This window comes from Xylocopa sonorina, chromosome 16 (genome assembly GCF_050948175.1).
Source record: "Xylocopa sonorina isolate GNS202 chromosome 16, iyXylSono1_principal, whole genome shotgun sequence".
NCBI classification, from domain to species: Eukaryota; Metazoa; Arthropoda; class Insecta; order Hymenoptera; family Apidae; genus Xylocopa; species Xylocopa sonorina.
This window is the reverse complement of record NC_135208.1, coordinates 2,449,179-2,472,077: the sequence shown is the minus strand read 5'-3', so window position 1 is coordinate 2,472,077 and position 22,899 is coordinate 2,449,179. Positions and strand designations below refer to the sequence as shown.

Here is a 22,899-nt window from a genome sequence, read left to right as displayed (position 1 = left end):
GCGGCAGCTCAGTGACGTCAGAGCCGCTGGTCAGGCGCAAGCCAGGGGGTAGTGCAGAGCGTGGTGCGCTACGTCAGAATGACGAGCCAATAAAGTAGCCAACGGGGTCCTCTGCGGCGGGGCAACGGTCTTGGGGGTATAAACAATTCTTCCCTGCTACCCTCTCTCTCTCTCTCTCTCTCTCTCTCTCTGTCTCTCTCTTGCGTTCTTTAGCCTGGCGTCGTCGTCGTCGTCGAGGAGGAGGGTTCGAACGAGTAGAATGAGGAATGCACGTACAGCGGCGGTGGTGAAGCAGGTTCTCGGTTCTGGTTTCCAGGTGGCGGCCGTTCGTCACCCGCGGCGATGGCGTGTCCGGCTGGCGCGGCCGTCGACGGCCTCGGCGAGAACGAGGGCACGGCTGGCGTCGCCGGGCCCAGGAACCCGCTGATCTGCAGCGCCTGCCACGACTATTACAACGAGCCCTGCCTGCTCTCCTGCTTCCACACGTTCTGCGCACGGTGCATCCGCGGCCCCCACCTCGAGGGGAAGGTCACCTGTCCCATCTGCGGGTAGATAGCAACGACTGTTATTGCATGGCTACCTTAGGGTGGCTGACGATCCCAGGTCTGGGTTTGGTTCGGCTACTATACGCATGTTTCTGTACCTCCGAATAAGTTTGTCGCCCCTGCGCTCGCTGTAAAACTTTGTTTATCTATGTATGTGGGTGGATATTCATGTTCTGTGGGGTGCGCTGGCTCTATTGCTTGTTATTTTTTGTTTAGATTGAAATAGAACAGAGCTGGCGCCTTTGCGTTCACTGTAAAAATTCATTTATCTATGTACGTAGTTCTGTGGGGTGCGCAGGCTCTGTTACTTGTTATTTTTTGTTTAAATTGAAATAGAACTGAGCTGACACCTTTGCGTTACATTGTAGAACTTTATTTATGTATGTATGTAGGTGGATATTGATGTTCTGTGGGGTGCGCTGGCTCTATTGCTTGTTATCCTTTCTTTAAATTGAGATAGAACAGAGCTGGCACCTTTGCGTTCACTGTAGAACTTCTTTTATCTATGTACATAGCTGACTATTGAAGTTCAGTTGGGTGCGCTGGCTCCATTGCTTGTTCTTTGTTCAGATTAAAATAGAATGAACCAGTCGCCTTGGCGTTCACTATAAACATTCATTTATCTATGTATGTAGGTGTATACCAAAGTTCGATGCGGTGCGTAGGCTCTATTGCTTGTTATTCTTTATTTAAATTGAAATAGAACAGAGCTGGTGCCTTTGCGTTCACAATAAAAATTCATTTATCTATGTACATAGGTGTATATCAAAGTTCTGTGAGGTGCGCAGGCTCGGTTGCTTGTTACTCTTTCTTGAAATTGAAATAGAATGAGCCTGGCACCTTTGCGTTCGCTGTAGAACTTCATTTATCTCTGTACATTGATGGATATTGAAATTTTGAGGTGTACTGAAGCTCTGTAGCTTTGTTCAAATTAAAATAAAACAATTAATAGCTTGACAGAGCTTCAGTTAACTCAATAAAGCTCTAGCATTTTTGTTATAATAAATAAAGTTCTATTTTACAATAAGAATATCTTTTTTGCAATCGTCTATTGCTTCATATAATTTTATTTTAACTGCGTTTGGATATATTCGCTTCAATTTCTGATGCTGTTCCTCCGCAGCGCTCAAAGTATCTTTCTCTTGTGTGTATTAAATTTATTTTAGTGTATAATTTTATTTTATCTGCTTTAAATATGTTCGCTTCAGTTTCTGATGCTGTTCTTCCGCAACGTTTAGGATATTTTTCTTTTGTGTGTATCAAGCTTTGAATATTGTCGAGGGGTTTTGCAAAATCTAAGATATATTGTTTTGCGTAGGCAACAGACTCAGCTGAAGGATGGAGCGCAGTTACCACCACCCGATCAGCTGATACGTCAGCTAGTCGAGTTGGCCAACTCTGAGAATCCACCATGCGCCAACTGTGATAAGCGAGACAAGTCTACTATGTTCTTTTGTACGACTTGTGGTACGTATCGAGGCTCGACAAGCGTAACAAATTGAAATACGGCCCATTAAGTTATTGCAATTAATCACACATTCGCTGTTAGTCAGTATTACATTAAGAAAGTTCAATAATTTATATAATTGTGCAACTGGAGACTGTTTGCGTATTATCTACATTTAAAGGTTTCATTTTGTACTCTAATTTTATTGTAAAAGTAGGTTTCTTATGCTGTTATTAGTATAAATTACTTGCTATTAAAGTAATTTAGTTGTACGTTATTCTTGATTAGTTGTTATCATGTGTACTTTAATTCTGAATTGTCGAAGCAATGTATTTTAAAATATGGACTTTAAAATTGCTTAAATAATTATTAGAGATAGTAAAATATATTATAAAGTGGCAAAACATGTATAGAAAGCTTTATTGCTCATTGATGGCCATTGTAGCAGTGAAATATGGACTTTAAAATTGCTTAAATAATTATTAGAGATAGTAAAATATATTATAAAGTGGCAAAACATGTATAGAAAGCTTTATTGCTCATTGATGGCCATTGTAGCAGTCTAATATGGATCTAAAAATTACTTAAATAATTATTAGAGACAGTAGAACATATTCTTGCCCATTGATGGCCACTGTAGCACTGAAAGATGAATTAAAAAATTCACCAAATAATAATTAGAGCCAGTAAAATATATTCTTGCCCATCAATGATCATTGTAGCACTGAAACATGAGATAAAAAATTCCTCAAATAATTATTAGAGCCAATAGAACATGTTCTTGTCCATCAATGACCACTGTAGCACTGAAACATGAATTAAAAAATTCCTCAAATAATTATTAGAGACAGTAGAACATATTATTACCTATTGATGGTCATTATAGCACTGAAACATGAATTAAAAAATTCCTCAAATAATTATTAGAGCCAGTAGAACATATTCTTGCCCATCAATGTCCACTGTAGCACTGAAACATGAATTAAAAAATTCCTCAAATAATTATTAGAGCCAGTAAAACATATTCTTGTCCATTAATGATCATTGTAACAGTAAGACATGGATCTAAAAATGACTTAAACAATTATTAGAGACAGTAGAATATATTAGACGATGGCATAACATGTATTCAAAGTTTTAGTACCCATCGATGAGCATTGTAACAGTGAAACATGAATTAAAAAATGTCTCGAACAATTATTAGAGCCAATAGAACACATCGTACAACAGCAGAGCATTCTCTGGCCACCGCAGCAGCGAATGTGTTGCACCGCAATCACCATTGTTCCACCTGAAAACTAAAAAACCATTTTCAACCGCAGGACAAGCACTGTGCACCCACTGCAGAGAGCACACACACCGCGCGAAGATGTTCTCCACGCACGAGGTGGTGCACATGAGCAAGTGCACGAAGGACACCCAACGTCGTTGCTCCACCCACGGCGAGCAGTACATAATGTACAGCCAGAGCGCGAAATGCATGCTCTGCGCGACCTGCTTCCGCGACACGCCAGCAGACGTGCGTATCCACTGCGTGGACATCGAGAGCGCCTGGCAACAAGCCTCGAAGAAGATGGAACGAGCCGTGAACTCCATCTGCGAGCTGCAAGCAGGCGTGCGAGACGGCGTGCTGGCCCTCAAGTCCCAGCTGGACGAATTGCGCCACAGTCTGGAGTCAGAGAAGAGGTCGTTGAACTCCTTCTGCCAAGGAATGCAGGAAGTGATCACAAACACCCACGCGAACGTGCTCACCGAGTTGCAGCGCCAGTTCGAGACCAAGGAGAGGATGGTTCGCACCCAACTGCTTTCTTTAGGCAACGCTCTGCCTGTTCTGCAGATGCATCTGATGCTCTGCACAGCGTTCACCAGTGGTGCGACCAAGTACCAGTTCCTCGAGCTGGCCCATCCGATGCTGGAGAGGCTGAATCGAGTGGCCCAGCTGGGCCACCCGTCCAGGCCACCACTGTTGACTGCTCATCTGAAGGTGAACTACAAGAACGAGTTCGCCAGGGCGTTGCAGCCGTACGTGGGACAACCACAGACCCCAAAGGAGTCGCTGTACGACCAGACGCACACCATGGCACCTCAGGACCCGCCTGTCATCCAGGTAGCTAGAGTTAACCCTGCGCACCTGGCGAAATTATGAGTGATTCCATCTTTACGTTCATATTACAAGTTTCTTTTTCATTGCATTTCTCGCGCACAATCCCGTGTAAGTATTTTCGTTTTACAGGAGTCTTTTATTGATATATTTATATATGATGTGGCTTGTGAGTTTTAATCGTGTGCTGGTAGTTTGTAGAATTATTAGAGGACACGCTTGTCCCTCGAGTCTGTGCGATGCTGAGAGGATTTTGCCTTTGAGGGATTTCTTTTGGAGTGTCTGAAGTTGACGGGTCGATGCGTTGGATGGGGTGGATGATTTTTTCTGTTGGTTTTGGACGATCAGAATTTGTGGGAATTAAGTAATTAGGTTGTAAGAAAGTAATTTTTGGAGGTATTTTGTAATTGTGATGTTACTTTGTGGGCGATGATTGAGATCTGTTGAGAAATTGGGAGCAGTTGTATATCTTGAATAGAGGAATTTTTATTTTTATTTGGAGCTTTTATAGAAATGAGTTCTACATTTTTAATTTTCATTAAGTTCCCAATTTTTGATTTATAAGTTCTCAATTTTTAATTTTTAATTTTTAAGAATTGAAATTGTTTAATTTTTAAGCATAGAAAAACTCTATATTTATTAACTTGCAATTTCTACAGAAATAAGTTCTCAAATTTTATTTCTTAAGTTCTCAATTGTTAATTCATATAAGTTCTCAATTCTTAATTCATAAATTTTCAATTTTTCATTCTTAAAATCTTAATTCCCAATTTTTAGTTCTTAAGAATTGAAATTGTTTAATTCTTAAGAATTGAAAATTGAGAACTTAATATTCCATATTTATTAATTTGCAATTTCTGCAGAAATAAGTTCTCAAATTTTAATTCATAAGTCTTCAAATTTTAATTCATAAGTTCCCAAATTTTTATTCATAAGTTCTCAATTTCTAATTCCTAAGTTTTCAATTCTCAATTTTTAATTTTTAAGAACTGAAAATTGAGAATACTTATTAAATTTTGAATTTTTAATTCTTAAGTTCTCGATTCCCTATTTTGAATTCTTAAGAATTGAAATTGTTTAATTTTTAAAGATTGAAAATTGAGAACTTAATATTTTGCTTATTAACTTGTTATTTCTATAGAAATAAGTTCTAAAATTTTTATTCTTAAGTTCTCAAATTTTAATTCGTAAGTTCTCAATTTTTAGTTCTTAAGATCTCAATTTTTAATTCATATAAGTTCTCAGCTTTTAATTCATAAGTTCTCAATTTTTAATCCTTAAGTTCTTCATTTTTAATTCTTTAGTTCTCAGTTTTTAATTTTTGAGGATTGAAAGTTGAGAACTTAATATTTTACTTATTAAATTGCAATTTCTATAGAATTAAGTTCTCAATTTCTAATTCTTGGGATCTCAATTTTAATTCATGAGTTTACAATTTTCTATTCTTAAGAACTAAAAATTAAGAATTTTTATTAAATTTTCAGTTTCTAATTCATAATTTTTAATTTTTAAATACTGAAAACTGAGAACTTAATATTTTACTTATAAACTTGTAGTTTCTATAGAAATAAGTCCTCAATTTTTTATTTTTATTAAGTTCTCAATTTTTAATTCATTTAAGTTCTCATTTTTTAATTTTTGAGGATTGAAAGTTGAGAACTTAATATCCTATATTTATTAACTTGCAATTTCTGTAGAAATGATTTCTGGATTTTTAATTATTATTTAAGTCTTTCATTTTTAATTCTTAAGTTCTCAATTTTTAATTCATATGAGTTATAAATTTTTAATTCATCTAACTTCTCAATTCTTAATCCTAATTAAATCATCAATTTCTAATTCATAAGTTCTCAATTTTTAATTGATATGAGTTCTTAATCTTTAATTCTAATTAAATTCTCAATTTCTAATTCATAATTTCTCAATTTTTAATTCATATGAGTTCTCAATCTTTAATTCTAATTAAATTCTCAATTTCTAATTCATAACTTCTCTATTTTTAATTCATATGAGTTCTCAATCTTTAATTCTAATTAAATTCTCAATTTCTAATTCATAACTTCTCAATTTTTAATTCATATGAGTTCTTAATCTTTAAACCTTATTAAATTCTCAATTTCTAATTCATAAGTTCTCAATTTCTAATTCATAAGTTCTCAATTTCTAATTCACAACTTCTCAATTCTTAATTCTTAACAGAACATTCTACTAATAGATCTCCATCAATTCTCAAACGAATAATGCCAGACTCGATGGACAAGTGTTCAGTCATCTCGTAGCAACTAAACAATCTCTCGGCAGACATGAGACCACGTTTCGCTCCCTGTTAGTTTCTTAGCCAACAATGTGGTAGTCAGTATCTCAGAGAAAATACTCAGCCCAGAATATCCTCCAGGTTCAACCAAAATCCTGAAAAACACCACTCGCCACCAGTCGATACTCCTCAAACTACCAAACGGCTAAACAAAATGTAACTCGCCAAGCGTTACTCTGACCAAAAGCTAAAGAACCAATGGTAAAACTCCATATAATTGGCTACTTTTCTTTTAGATAAGACCAAGCAGGGACTTTGGCTGAGCGTAGATGATATGTCCTGTTAAAGATTGTTGCGCTGGGATGGCTGTGTCTCACGTATGGCGGTTTCTTTTTCCAAGCAGAGCAGCAAATCTGCTCAGAGGGTCCCAGGGAAGAGCGTGACCGACGGTGGCCCGTTCTCCAGCCACTGCAGGACCTTTGATACGCAGCTGAAGGAGCTGAACCAGCAGCTGCTCACCGTGAAGGAGCGTTTAGGGGAATTGCACCGCGACGTGGCGATGCTCAGAAGGGCGAACACACCACCGCTGGGATCGCGTTACGAGCATGTTGCCAGGGACTGTCGTGTATTGGAGCAACAGCTCGAGCACCACCAGATGGAGCTAGATCGGCTTAGAACGGTCTTCGAGGCGCTCTGGGACGAACAGCTCTGCAGGATTCACATTGAGAGGGAGATCTTCCATTCTCAGGTACTCCTGGGGATGCGTTGGTCATCTGTAGATGTTTGCGCAAAGTTTGAATGGTATCGATGATATAAATGAGTGTTCGCAATGAAGATTTTAATTGCACAGCGTAATGGTCTATGTTTTTTCTTTTGTAGGTGTATAGTTTACGAGTACAGTATTTTTGTGGAATAAGGAGCAAGATGTTTCTAATATTGGCTTCGTGACTCAATTTTTAATTCTTGAGTTCTCAATTCCCAATTTTTAATTCATAAGTACTCAATTTTTTATTTTTAAGTTCTCATTTTAATCCTTAAGTTCTCAATTTTTAATTCCTAAATTCTCAAATTGTAATTTATAAGTTCTCGATTTTTAATTCTTGAGTTCTCAATTTTTAATTTATAAGTCTACAATTTTCAATTCTTAAGAATTCCTATTAAATTCTCAATTTTTAATTCTATGCGTAATATTAAGGTTCATATAGAGAAGGAGATTTTCCATTCTCAGGTACTCCTGGGGATGCGTTGGTCATCTGTGGATGTTTGCGCAAAGTTTGAATGGTATCGATGATATAAATGAGTGTTCGCAATGAAGATTTCTATTGCACAGCGTAATGGTCTACGTTTTTTCTTTTGTAGGTGTATAGTTTACGAGTACAGTATTTTTGTGGAATAAGGAGCAAGATGTTTCTAATATTGGCTTCGTGACTCAATTTTTAATTCTTGAGTTCTCAATTCCCAATTTATAATTCATAAGTTCTCAATTTTTATTTTTAAGTTCTCAAATTTTAATTCGTAAGTTCTCAATTTTTAATTCCTAAATTCTCAAATTGTAATTTATAAGTTCTCGATTTTTAATTCTTGAGTTCTCAATTTTTAATTTACAAGCTTACAATTTTCAATTCTTAAGAATTCCTATTAAATTCTCAATTTTTAATTCTATGCGTAATATTAAGGTTCATATAGAGAGGGAGATTTTCCATTCTTAGGTACTCCTGGGGATGCGTTGGTCATCTGTAGATGTTTGCGCAAAGTTTGAATGGTATCGATGATATAAATGAGTGTTCGCAATGAAGATTTCTATTGCACAGCGTAATGGTCTATGTTTTTTCTTTTGTAGGTGTATAGTTTACGAGTACAGTATTTTTGTGGAATAAGGAGCAAGATGTTTCTAATATTGGCTTCGTGACTCAATTTTTAATTCTTAAGTTCTCAATTCTCAATTTTTAATTCATAAGTACTCAATTTTTTATTTTTAAGTTCTCAATTTTTAATTCTTAAGAATTGAGAAATTTTATTCTTAAAGACTGAAAATTGAGGCGAAAATATTGTATTTATTAACTTGCAATTTTTAAAGAATTAAGTTCTCAACTTTTAATTCATAAGTTCTCAATTTTTAATTCTTAAGACTTGAAAAATTTTATTCTTAGTAATTGAAAATTGAGACTATAATATTGTACTTATTAACTTGTAATTTCTATAGAAATGAGTTCTTAATTTTTTATTTATATTAATTTCTCAACTTTTAATTCATAAATTCTCAATTTCTAATTTTTATTAAGTTTTCAATTTTCATTTTTTATTAAGTTCGCAATTTTTAATTTTTATTAAGTTCTTAATTTCTAATTTTTATTAAGTTCCCAATTTTTTATTTTGAAGTTCTCAATTCTCAATTTTTAATTATTAAGTGCTCAATTCTTAATTCTTAAATTCTCAATTTTTAATTCTTAAGTATTGAAAATTGAGAACTTAATATTCTATATTTATTAACTTGCAATTTCTACAGAAATAAGTTCTCAATTTCTAATTCTTGAGATCTCAATGTTTAATTTATATAATTTCTCAAACTTTAATTCATAAGTTCTTAATTTTTAATTCATAAGTTCTCAATTTTTAATTCTCAAGTTTACAATTTTCAATTCTTAAGAATTAAAAATTAAGAATTCTTATTTCATTATTAAATTCTTAATATCTTATTTCTTATTAAATTCTCAATTTTTAATTCTACGTGTAACATTCTATGTTTCTTCTTTTGCAGAAACATTAATTAGTTGTTGAACATATGTTTTTCTCACTTTCTTCGAATTACGCTGTGCAATTGAAAAGCAAAAATACATAAAATTGTTTCGATCTCTGCACAGGTTCAAACTCTGTTCGTTTCTGCGAACATTCGCAGTTTACATTAATTTTTAGTACGACTGTTCGCTTATAAAATGACTGGATCAATGATGAGTCTCTTCTTTAATTCAGATGAACGACATTCTAACATTGAGAAGCCAAGTGAAGCAACTGCAGAATCTGGCTCAGCAATTGGAGCCGTTCATAAAATCCTTCGCAACTGGAGTGAACGCTGGCGAGGTGAGCATGGCAGCCTCAGACGTATCCAGCAATCAACATCTGCAAGCGCTGCTGGACCACTTGGCACGATTGCAAATGCAGGAACCGCCTCAACCGCAGACCCAGGCCCCGACCAAGGACCATAGACACTCTCGTGCCAGCGCCACTAGTGCTGACAACGCTCTCTACATGAAAGGTATACATCCTTAAGCCGTTTTAATTCTCTAGAGCTGAATGCAGAATGCATTGTCGATTTGCAGAGAAGATGCACGCTTTAAAATTCATTGCGCATCAATATAAAATGAGATAACGGTGGTTTCTTGAAGAATATGGGCTTCAGAGTTTTAATAAAGCAAAATATAATATATTAATTACGCAAGAGGGCAATATATGCTTTCGAATTCATTGCGCATCAATATAAAATGAGATGAGGATGGTTTCTTGAAGAATATGGGCTTTAGAGTTTTAATAAAGCAAAATATAACATATTAATTATGCAGGAGGGCAATATATGCTTTCAAATTCATTGCGCATCAATATAAAATGAGATAACGGTGGTTTCTTGAAGAATATGGGCTTCAGAGTTTTAATAAAGCAAAATATAATATATTAATTACGCAAGAGGGCAATATATGCTTTCGAATTCATTGCGCATCAATATAAAATGAGATGAGGATGGTTTCTTGAAGAATATGGGCTTTAGAGTTTTAATAAAGCAAAATATAACATATTAATTATGCAGGAGGGCAATATATGCTTTCAAATTCATTGTGCAGCAATATAAAATGAGATGAGGATGGTTTCTTGAAGAATATGGGCTTTAGAGTTTTAATAAAGCAAAATATAACATATTAATTATGCAGGAGGGCAATATATGCTTTAAAATTCATTGCGCATCAATATAAAATGAGATAACGGTGGTTTCTTGAAGAATATGGGCTTCAGAGTTTTAATAAAGCAAAATATAATATATTAATTATACAGGAGGGAAATATATGTTTTCGAATTCATTGCGCAGCAATATAACATGAAAAAAGAATAATTCCTTAAAGAAGTTTAAATGGTTTCGGAGTTGTTAAAGGTTTGGAGTTAAAGGTTTCAGAGTTTAAATGTCCATACATTCATTGCGCAGCAATATAAAGTGAAACAAGAATAGTTCCTTAGAGAATACAAGTTTCAGAGTTTAAATGGACCAAAGTAGAATGCATCGCCAACCCATAAAAGAGAGATACGTGTCCATACATTTATTATGCTTCAATATAAAATGAAACAAGGATAGTTCCTTAAAGAATACAAGTTTCAGAGTTTAAATGGACCAAAGTAGAACATATTATCAACACACAGGGGATAGATACATGCTCAAAAATTCATTGCGCCCTAATATACCATTTTACAAAACTACTTCCTTAAGGAACGCAAGCTTAAAACCTTTAACGAACCATTCTTACCCTAACAATCATTCAAAACAATCCCCAATAACTCCTCATCAACCTAATAAATAGCTCTACAACATCCAACGCCAGACAAATCCCAAATTCCAACTAACGCCATCAATTCCCCTCAGAAACGAAGGAGATCCCAAAGCGCTGTTGCACCCCCTCCAGCGGTGTGGAAGTGGTATTTAATATAATACAAATAATTCCTTGAAGAATACAAGCTTGAAAGTTTAAATGGACTAAACTATAATATATCATCAATATGCAGGTGATAGATTTATTCTCACAAATTCATTGCACACCAATATAAAATGAAAAAGGAATAGTTCCTTAAAGAATACAAGTTTCAGGATTTAAATGAACTAAAGTAGAACATATTATCAACGCACAGGGGAGAAATACATGCTCACAAATTTATTACGCTCCAATATAAGATGAGAAAAGAATAGTTCCTTAAAGAACACAAGCTTGAAACCTTTAACGAACCATTCTTGCCCTACCAATCATTCAAAACAATCCCCAATAACTCCTCATCAACCTAATAAATAGCTCTACAACATCCAACGCCAGACAAATCCCAAATTCCAGCTAACGCCATAAATTCCCCTCAGAAACGAAGGAGATCCCAAAGCGCTGTTGCATCCCATCCAGCGGTGTGGAAGTGGTATTTAATATAATACAAATAATTCCTTGAAGAATACAAGCTTGAAAGTTTAAATGGACTAAACTATAATATATCATCAATATGCAGGTGATAGATTTATTCTCACAAATTCATTGCACACCAATATAAAATGAAAAAGGAATAGTTCCTTAAAGAATACAAGTTTCAGAGTTTAAATGGACCAAAGTAGAACATATTATCAACACACAGGGGATAGATACATGCTCAAAAATTCATTGCGCCCTAATATACCATTTTACAAAACTACTTCCTTAAGGAACGCAAGCTTAAAACCTTTAACGAACCATTCTTGCCCTACCAATCATCCAAAACAGCCCCCAATAACTCCTCATCAACCTAATAAATAGCTCTACAACATCCAACGCCAGACAAATCCCACCACTTCAACTAAAACCATAAATTCCCCTCAGAAACGAAGGAGATCCCAACGCGCTGTTGCACCCCATCAGGCGGCGTGGAGGCGGTGCTGGACTCCAGCGGGAACATCGTGGTCTACGGCACAGCCAAGGCCTCAGACTCGAAGCGAGGAGTGCTCAGCCAGCTGATCGAGAAGGCGAGAAGCAAAGAAGACCGCAAGAAATCGCCAGGCAGGGAGGAGAGCCGCGATCGCAGCCAGACTCGTCGGCCCAGGAAGTCGCCAGACGGCACCAAACCGAAAACCCCGCTTGGCCACTCGTCAGCGAGCAAAGTGCGGTCCCTGTATCGTTCTCTGAAGGGCGGGAGCGGCGACGTGTCCGCTGACGGCCTCGATCAGCCAGAAAGATGCGCGGATCCTCAACAGCAGCCACAGTCGCACACGACTGGTAAGAGCAAATCCGTGAGGATTGTATGCACGACTAAATAGCCGTTTCTAGAGGCGACCATCCTCTTCTGGTTACTGTGATAAGCTCTCTGGACCTGGTCACAAGGATTGCGTAACAGATATTATTGTACATAAGTCGTATTGTATAAGAAAATGAGTTGTTGCACTCAATTTGCGCCCAATTTGGGCTCGACGAGCGTCTGAAGTGATTGATTAAGGTGTAAACTAATCAGCTGAGAAGCTGTTTACCTAGCAATGTTCAGTTCTACGTGGAACGAGGGGTTTGTTGTGTGTGTTGAGCTCTTTCGTGGCTGCTCTTCGATACGCCAAGCAGAATTGTAATTAAAGTTAGTCGAGCAAGTCGATGAGGCGTTGTCTGTCCACTGTGAAACGCTGATGGCTACTCTGGTTAACGATTTGGCGATTGTATTCTGTACCAGAGATTCGTTGGACCGAGTTCTTAAAAAAAGAAACCAGTACGGAGAGAAATGGAGATCAGAAATTTAAGATTTGACTGCGATTGGCTTTCGCTGGAACTATTGCGATTAAACTTTTAGTTTTATATGAGTTCGCAATAAAAAGAAAGCAGTACGAAGAGAAATAGAGATCAGAAATTTAAGATTTGACTGTAATTAGCTTTCGTTGGAACTATTGTGATTAAATTTTTAGTTTTACATGAGTTCGCAATAAAAAGAAAGCAGTACGAAGAGAAATAGAGATCAGAAAATTTAGATAAAATTGTAATTAGCTTTCACTGCAACTATGGTAATTAAATTTTTTATTTTATATGAGTTCGCAAAGGTTTACACAAGCCAAAAATAATTTTTCTAAATGAAATAAAATAGTAATATTTTTTTTAGCGAACTACAGAAACTGTAAACTGAGTTTTCTCAATTTTTTTCGTTTTAGAACAGCCTGGTTCCTTTTTTATAGAACGCAGTCCAACTACAAGCTACGTACTTCAACTTTATCATCCCTTTTTTAACACGTTGGCTGCCAAAAGTGATAGAAACAGGAATTGAGAATAGCAAAAAATTAATTTGCATACGTATCATTATTTTCTAACTGTTCGACAGTGTTTTTGCTTTAGTTAACGTATTGAAAATTGTTTTTAAGGCACAAAGATCTACGCAGACTCTCAACGATCTCATAAATTGAACGTAAATGAGAACTAATGGCCTTCGACCTGTTAAAAAAGCCACGATGAGATGATAATCGAATAACAGTACATCGTATAGATTAACATCGCAGAGAAAGTTGCATGAAGCCACGCATTCTCCATTCTATCATCTTTAAAGTGCAAATCAAAGATCTGCGGCTTACGCAGCCTGGTATCATTGTTATCATTCTCCTGGCTATCAGGTTTTTAAGCAGGTTTACTCTAAAACAGATTTAATTACAAGCATTGTGATTAATCAGTTCCGCTTTGTTGTGTACCCTTTGCACTAGGATTCTTCGTTTGAGAGGACAATGCGAGTTTGAGGAGAAATTCGTTTGAGAGACGTCTTCTCTGAGGGGACATTGGAATTAATTAGTGATTGCTGAAGGGAAAATTTAAGTTTCGCTGCAACGTTTTGAGAGATGCATGCTTGTCTGAGGTTTTCTATCGAAATGGAAATTTTTTGTTGCTGGGAGATGTTAAGAATAGTTTCCATTGCTGGTAGATTATGGCAATAGTTTGTATTATTGGTAAACGACAGTAATAGAAATTACAAAAATTTAAGCAATAGTTTCTATTACTGGTGAATGTTAGCAATAGAAATTATAAAAAAATAAAGCAGTAGTTTCTATTGCTGGTAAACGTTAGGAATAGCTTCTATCGTTAGTAAATATTGGCAATAATTTCTATTACTGATAAATGTTAGCAATAGAAATTATAAAAAATAAACCAATAGTCTCTATTACTGACAAATATTAGCAATAGTTTCTATTGCTAGTAGATATTGGCAATAATTTCTAGTGTTGATAGTTGTTGGCAATAATTTCTATTACTGGTAAACATTGATAATAGTTCCTATTATTGATAAACGTTAGCAATAGGAATTATAAAAAAAAAAGGCGACAGTCTCTATCACTGGCAAATGTTAGCAACAATTTCTATTGATAGTAGATATTGGCAATAATTTCTATTGTTGATAGTTGCTGGCAATAGCTTCTACTACTCGTAGAGGGCATTAATAATAATTTTTATTACTTACGTCTATCAATAATAGAAACTATTGCATTATTTATTATAGTTTCTATCGATAACGTTTACCAATAATAGAAACTATTTCTAATGTTCACCAGTAGCAGAAATTAGTGTTAACATCTACCTGTAATAGAAACTGTTGCTAATATCTACCAGTAGTGGAAATTATTGCTAATGTTTACCACTAATAGAAACTATTGCTAACGTCTACCAGTAGTAAAAGCTATTATTACTAATTATTAGCTATTATCACTATCGTCTATCAGTAATAGAAGGTATTGCTAATGTGTAGCAATAGTAGAAACTATTACTAACATCTGGTAATAATATAAACTATTACTAACGTTTGATAATAATAGAAACCATTGCTAACGCTTACCAATAACAGAAACTATTGCTTTACATTTTATTAGTTTCTATTGCTAACGTTTACCAATAATAGAAGCAATTATTAACATCTACTAATAACTGGAACTATTACTAACATTTATCAGTAATACAAAACTATTTCTAAAGTCCACCAATAACAAAAACTATCGCAAACATCTGCAAATAACAGAAACTCCAGTATAAATTCTTAATAACTTCCATTACTAACATCTACCAGCAATAGAAACCATCGCAAACATCCACCAACAATAGAAACCATCACACAAATCCACCAACATCCCCAAGAAGGTGCAAAGAGTAAAAAACAATGTCAGAGTCCCTCAAAAAAAAGAAAAACACCCAATAATATCCCCAAGAAGGTGTAAAGGGTAAAAAACAGTATTAAAGTCCCTCAAAAAAAAGAAAAAATTAAAAGAACACCCAATAATATCCCCAAGAAGGTGCAAAGGTCTTAGAGTCCCTCAAAAAAAAAAGAAAAACACCCAATAATATCCCCAAGAAGGTGCAAAGGGTAGAAAACAATCTTAGAGTCTCGCAAAAAAGCAAAAAACCGATAAAAGCACCCAATAATATCCCAAAGAAGGTGCAAAGGGTAAAAAACAGTTTTAGAGTCCCTCAAAAAAAAAAGAAAAACACTCAATAACATCCCCAAGAAGGTGCAAAGGTCTTAGAGTCCCTCAAAAAAAAAAGAAAAACACCCAATAATATCCCCAAGAAGGTGCAAAGGGTAGAAAACAATCTTAGAGTCTCGCAAAAAAGCAAAAAACCGATAAAAGCACCCAATAATATCCCAAAGAAGGTGCAAAGGGTAAAAAACAGTTTTAGAGTCCCTCAAAAAAAAAAGAAAAACACTCAATAACATCCCCAAGAAGGTGCAAAGGTCTTAGAGTCCCTCAAAAAAAAAGAAAAAATTAAAAGAACACTCAATAATATCCTCAAGAAGGTGCAAAGGGTTGAAAACAATGTCAGAGTGCCTAAAAAAAAAGAAAAACACCCAATAATATCCCCAAGTAGGTGCAAAGGGTAAAAAACAATCTTAGAGTCCCTAAAAAAAAAGAAAAACACCCAACAACATCCCCAATAAGGTGCAAAGGGTAAAAAAAGCAATCTTAGAGTCCTCAAAAAACGAGAAACCCGCGACACTCGCTTAAAAGCCTGGCCACTATCGCCAGAACCATCTCTCAGCCCATTCACATTTGCCATTCCCATACTTCTAGCCGTCGAGGAGGGGGAGTACCAGCGAATATCAGAGGCGTCGACGATGGGCGAAGCCAAAAAACGGGTGCAGGCCCAGGTGCACGCGGTGCCAGACGATCAGCCAGCGCCAAGCAGCAAGGGTGCGAAGGTATACCCAGCCAGTGACTCAGAGGACGTGTTCTACGCCGACGAGAAGACCAGCAGCGAGGTCAGGAGGCGTCGACGAGCCAGCTGCGACAGTCTGAGCACCACAGGATCCGGCAGCAGGCGTTCCAGCATCGCTGAGGGCACTGTTGCCCAGTCCAGCGCGCAAGATCCAAGGAAAACGATGGTCCTCCTGATAGAGCCGACTCCAAAGTCCTCTCTGGTGCAGAAGCAACGCTCCTGGGAGACGTTCCCGCGTCCAAAGGCCAAACGCAGCGTCACCACCAGCGAGGGCGCTGCCTCGTCGCTCAGCCAGCTGAAGAAAACGGACAGCTTCGAGGGCCACGAGGAGACGGTGAGGACTCTGGTCGCTGCTGTGCAGGAGACCAGGTCGCATCTTCGTCGCCATCACGCTCATCATCACCGCCACCACAGAAAGAGCAAGACTAATTAAGAACAGAAAGGGGATCTCGAGTTATTGTTCCACTCAGCTGGCTAAATCGCGAGCGTAGATGTTGTTGAACGTAGCAGTCGATGGAATCCAAGGTCCTCTTGGCTTCTGCGAGTAGTTCTGCTCGAGTCTAGCCAGCTGGATGGACTTAAGAACGCCCAAACGCGCGGGCATCGTCCCGACCAGCGACGTTGTTGTTGGTTTCTGATGGATTTCGTCAGACGAGACGGCTCTTTAACGCGAGAACGTCTCGTCTGGTGCTCCAGCAACGTCCACGGGGGACAGTAAACATCGTTCGTCGTCTTTTAAACTGCCATTCGTCTGCACCGTCGACTAGTGCATCGGTTTTTACTCGCGAACGAGGGCTCTGCAGGCTCGCTCGTTCTCGTTTCCTCGGGTACGGACCAACATCGTGTTTTTTCAACGTTTGTACGATGAAATTGTTGTTGTTCCAGGGTCAATGCCAGCCTTCGACGTAGGGGCGTCGCGATTTTTTAATCAGAACGCCGCTCGCACGCGCCTCGAAGCGGCGAGGGTGAACAGTATCGCTGCCAATAGTGAAGTAAATACGTAAAACAGGAGCCACCAAGTATACATTAAATATATAATACATGTAAGAACGTAAAAGAGTGGAGAACACATAAGTTGACGCACTTATTGTTGATTGCAGCCTGCGAACAGCGGTCGACAGGCTCGATAATTAGGATTAGCGATTAAACAGAGTAACTTACGGGGTAACAAACGAAGCTGGGGGTCCGAGAAACGTTGTCGAGGACGTACGAAGGCGACTGGAGGGAATAATCATCCCGTGCTGCTCAAAGTTTTCATTGAACTCGGCTAACGAGCGTCGCGCGAGTCGAACACTCGCCAGATTTAGGGTTTCTATGTAACCGAGCACCCTCGAGCGAGGTATCGAAGGGTGCACGAGGGTCCCAGAGACCGCCACGTGCCTCTGGTCACCCTCAGAATAGCCTAATTAAAGAGTGTACTCGTAATTTGCCAAAAAACCACGAGGAACCCTCGTCTCTGGCCATTATTGTGGGCTGGATAATCGTGATTGGTGTTTTTACAATTGCACGAGACGCTCTGTGAGAGCCAGACAGCCCTCTCAACGAGAGGCGAGGGCTCCAACGTAATTGAAACACGCGATTGTTAAGATATTAAGAGAACAACGCCTCCTGCGGTGGCCCTCGAGTATGGGCCACCAGGAACGTTGCAACTATAGCAAATGTACACGATTAATCATGTATCAGAAATGTCGAATTGCTGACGATAGAGGAAATATACAAGTTACGAAGTATTACAGTGTTGTTCGATTGCTGTAAATGCAATGCGCACCAACATTTCACTCTGTTTTGCTCCTTCGTTGCTCTTATTTGAGTAGCGAGGCTCTGTCTGTCCAACGATTGGACAAACTGAATTAATTATACGTTAGATCTGGCACTTGTTCATGTCTGATTATCTATTTATAGGGTTTGGATACTTTACATTCTTCATATTGGCTTACGATAGCAATTATTGAAACCCAATAGCGAATTATAAAATTACTGTTTCTTCGTTATGATGGAATTGAAACAATACGATAGAGTCTTATACAGAAAAACTTTGCTTTCGGTCTCTGTTTACGCATCTTAATGTACAATCGAAGTTGTTACTTTGTTTTTCTTAATAGAATACGGAAATACTGCACTGCTCTTTCGGTTCGATGGAAATAATCAGACACCAATATAATTTTTAATGCTAAATTAAGCGACTAGGATGAAAGATGCTTGATAACTCTCTGAATACTATTTTGTATTATCTGCGTAGGACATCATCGGTTCAGAAAATGTATTCTGATGTTGTAAAAGCGAAACTTCTGAAAAGTCTTGCAATTTTAAAGCGTAAGAGCGAAGTAACTTTTTTTAAAAATAACTTCCTGCGTAATACTTTGCGCTGAGAGTTACTCTTGCATCGAACTCCTCTTCGCTGTTTATTATAAATTTTCTAATTGATTTTGTTTGGTGTAAAGGTAATTACGCCTTTGATTTTCATAACGCAACGGTTTGCAATGCGATTCAGCATTTTTCTGACATCGAATTCAGTTTCTTTGCAATATCTAAATGATAATACGTAACGAAAGAGAAATTTTTGAACTCTTTTCTTTTGTACATGGTGTCTCGCTTAATTTAATTACTTTGTTTCCTGTATGAGCATGAAAAAATGCTTGAAGAGTGCTGCAAAAATATGATAAATGTCCTTTGAGAGGGATATTAATTTGTGTAGGTCGAAGGAGAATCTAAAGAACATATTTTCCTACATTTTATTAAATAATAATCTTTTTTTTTTCATGTGGAATGGTCAATGATGAGGTCAAAATATATTTAACAATGTGGCGCAGTATAGTTTTCAGTCAGAAATTTTTTATTTGATCGGAAGATGTTGGAGATTAAAGAAAATGAAGCGTTGAAGCTTAATTTTGAAGTTTGAAGGGAATTATAAGAGGTTGAAGCTTAATTTTGAAGCTGAAAGAGATTATAAGGGGTTGAAGCTTAATTCTGAAGCTTAGAGAAATTATTAAGGGTTGGAACTTAATTCTGAAGCTTAAGAAAATTACTAAGGGTTGAAGCTTAATTCTGAAGTTTAAGGAAAATAAAGTGCTGAAGCTTAAAGAAATTATTAAGGGTTGAAGCTTAATTCTGAAGCTTAAAGAAATTATTAAGGGTTGAAGCTTAATTCTGAAGCTTAAGAAAATAAAGCATTGAAGCTTAATTCTGAAGCTTAAAGAAATTATAATGGGTTGAAGCTTAATTCTGAAGATTAAAGAAATTATTAATGCTTGAAACTTAATTCTAAAGCTTATAGAAAATAAAGAATTGGTGCTTAATTCTGAAGCTTAAGGAAAATGAAGAGCTGAAGCTTAATTCTGAAGCTTAGACAAATTATAAGGGATTGAAGTTTAATTTTGAAGCTTAAAGAAAATAAAGCATTCAAGTTTAATTCTGAAGCTTAAGGAAAATAAAGTGCTGAAGCTTGATTCTGAAGCTTAAAGAAATTATTAAGGGCTGAAGCTTAATTTTGAAGCTTAAAGAAACTAAAGCATTGAAGTTTAATTTTGAAGCTTAAACAAAATAAAGCATTCAAGTTTAATTCTGAAGCTTAAGGAAAATAAAGTGCTGAAGCTTGATTCTGAAGCTTAAAGAAATTATTAAGGGTTGAAGCTTAATTCTGAAGCTTAAAGAAATTATAATGAGTTGAAGCTTAATTCTGAAGCTTAAGTAAAATAAAGCATTGAAGCTTAATTCTGAAGCTTAAAGTAATTATAATGAATTGAATCTTAATTCTGAAGATTAAAGAAATTATTAATGCTTGAAACTTAATACTGAAGCTTATAGAAAATAAAGCATTGGAGCTTAATTCTGGAGCTTGAGGAAATCATAAGGGGTTGAAGTTTAATTCTTAAGATTGAAGAAGAGAAAATGTTTATAATATCTTCAGATATCTACTCTCTTATATTTTTTATTTAATGATAAGAAATAATTAGTGAAGGAGTACTTTATTTTGAAGCTTAAGTAAAATAAACCATTGAAGCTTAATTCTGAAGCTTGAAGAAGATAAAACATTGAAGCTTAAAGAAAATAAACCATTAAAGCTTAAGGAAAATAAAGCACTGAAGCTGAAGGAAAATAAAGCGCTGAAGCTTAAGTAAATCAAAGCACTGAAGCTTAATTTTGAAGCTCAAGCAAAATAAAGCACTTAAGTTTATAGAAAACCAAGCGTTGAAGCTTAATTCTGAAGTTTAAAGAAGATAAAATGTTTATAATATCTTTCAGATATCTACTCTCTTGTGTTTTCTATTATACGACAAAAAATAATTAGCAAAGAAGCACTCAAGCTCATAAAATAAAAAAAATATTACTTTTACTATAATAAAATTATTCAATTTATTCCTTGAACGAAAAGCTTTAAGTATGCGAGCTGTATATGAAGAAATATCTAAGTCCAATTTCTCTTAATCTTCAATTATGTACCATCTTTAAGAATATAATTAAATTATTTCTAAATTGGTAGCATTTAATCATCAAATAAAAGTACATATTAAGAATAGTATCAGCGAATCTTTATGTGTAGTCGCAAAATATAGGAAAATATGATCTCTAGATGATTAATGTAGATCAATGATCCATCAAAAACACATTTTTTTAAAGATTATTCAATATTTGCAGGAATAATATGATTTTTAGATGATTAACGTGGACCAACATTCCCTCTAAAACACATTTTTCCAGAGATTATTGAATATTCACAGAAGTAAAATAATTTTTAGATGAATAATGTAGATCAACGTTCTCTCCAAAACACATTTTTCCAAGATTATTTAATATTCAGAGCAGTAATTTAATTTTTAGATGAAAAATGAAGACCAACGTTCTCTCTAAAACACATTTTTCCAAAGATTATTGAATATTTGCAGGAGTAAAATAATTTTTAGATGACTAACATAGAATAATGCTCTCTCTAGAACACATTTTTCCAAAGATTATTGAATATTTGCAGGAGTAAAATAATTTTTAGATGATTAACGTGGACCAACATTTCCTTTAAAACACATTTTTCCAAGATTATTTAATATTCAGAGCAGTAATTTAATTTTTAGATGAAAAATGAAGACCAACGTTCTCTCTAAAACACATTTTTCCAAAGATTATTGAATATTTGCAGGAGTAAAATAATTTTTAGATGATTAACGTGGACCAACATCCCCTCTAAAACACATTTTTCCAAGATTATTTAATATTCAGAGCAGTAATTTAATTTTTAGATGAAAAATGAAGACCAACGTTCTCTCTAAAACACATTTTTCCAAAGATTATTGAATATTTGCAGGAGTAAAATAATTTTTAGATGACTAACATAGATCAATGCTTCCTCTAAAACACATTTCTCCAGAGATTATTGAATATTCACAGGAATAATTTAATTTTTAGATGGTTAACATAGACCAATGTTTCCTCCAAAATACATTTTTCCAGAGATTATTCGGTATTTGCAGGAGTAAAATAATTTTTATGTGAATAATGTAGATCAATGATCCCTCTAAAACACATTTTTCCAAAGATTATTCAATATTCGCAAGTGCAAAATAATTTTTAGATGACTAACGTAGACCAACTATTCTTTTAAAATACATTTCTTCAAAGATCAATCCATATTTGCAGGATTAATATAATTTTTAGATGACTAACGTAGGCCAACATCGCCTCTAGAACACATTTTTCCAAAAATTATTGAACATTTGCAAGAGTGAAATAATTTTTAGATGACTAACATAGACCAACGTTGCCTCCAAAATATATTTCTTCAAAGATTATTCAATATTCCCAGGAATAATATAATTTTTAAATGTTTAACGTAGACCAACGCTTCCTCTAAAACACATTTTTCCCAAAATTATTGGATATTTTCAGGAGTAAAATAATTTTTAGATGACTAATATAGAATAATGCTCTCTCTAAAACACATTTTTCCAAAGATTATTAAATATTTGCAGGAGCAAAGTTATTTTTACATGAATAATGTAGACCATCATTTCCTTTAAAACACATTTTCCAAAGATTATTGAATATTCACAGAAATAATTTAATTTTTAGATGAAACCAATGCGTAAAATAAACCAAAAACGTAAAATAATTTTTATACGAAATAACGTAGACCAATGTTCCCTCTAAAACACATTTTTCCAAAGATTATTTGGTATTCGTAGAAGCAATATGAGCGTTAGATGATTAACGTAGACCAAGGCTTCTTTTAAAATCCATTTCTTCAAGAATTAATCCGTATACGCAGGAATAATATGATTTTTAGACGACTAACATAGATCAACGTTTCCTCTAAAATACATTTCTTCAAAGATTATTGAACATTTGCGGGTGTAAAATAATTTTTAGATGACTAACATAGACCAATGAACTGTGTAAAATATAATTTCCCAAAGATTATTCAATGTTCCCAGGAATAATATGAATTTTAGATGGCTGACATAGATCAATGTTTCCTCCGAAACACAGTTTTCCAAAGATCATTTGGTATTTGCAGGGATAATTTGGCTTTTAGATGAATGATGTAGACCAACGTTCCCTCTAAAACACATTTTTTCAAAGATTATTCAATATTACCAAGAATAATATGATTTTTAAATATCTAACGTAGACCAACGTTC

The 22,899-nt window shown here is 35.5% G+C and overlaps 1 protein-coding gene across 1 annotated transcript; it reads left to right on the top strand.

Moving 5' to 3' along the window:
• Nucleotides 1-278: 278 nt before the first annotated feature.
• LOC143430922 (RING finger protein 207) lies at nucleotides 279-17,035 on the top strand. Its single transcript, XM_076907399.1, has 7 exons — nucleotides 279-548; nucleotides 1,864-2,012; nucleotides 3,315-4,099; nucleotides 6,751-7,095; nucleotides 9,318-9,600; nucleotides 11,936-12,328; nucleotides 16,126-17,035. Exons 1-7 carry the CDS (start codon nucleotides 343-345, stop codon nucleotides 16,701-16,703), a joined length of 2,739 nt encoding a protein of 912 aa, XP_076763514.1. The 5' UTR covers nucleotides 279-342; the 3' UTR covers nucleotides 16,704-17,035.
• Nucleotides 17,036-22,899: the final 5,864 nt, after the last annotated feature.

Coding starts and splice junctions, on each gene's coding strand:
- LOC143430922 (XM_076907399.1), top strand. CDS start 343: ATGGCGTGTCCGGCTGGCGCGGCCGTCGACGGCCTCGGCGAGAACGAG. Junction 4,100..6,750: donor AGGACCCGCCTGTCATCCAG/GTAGCTAGAGTT, acceptor TTTTCCAAGCAG/AGCAGCAAATCTGCTCAGAG. Junction 9,601..11,935: donor CAACGCTCTCTACATGAAAG/GTATACATCCTT, acceptor AATTCCCCTCAG/AAACGAAGGAGATCCCAACG.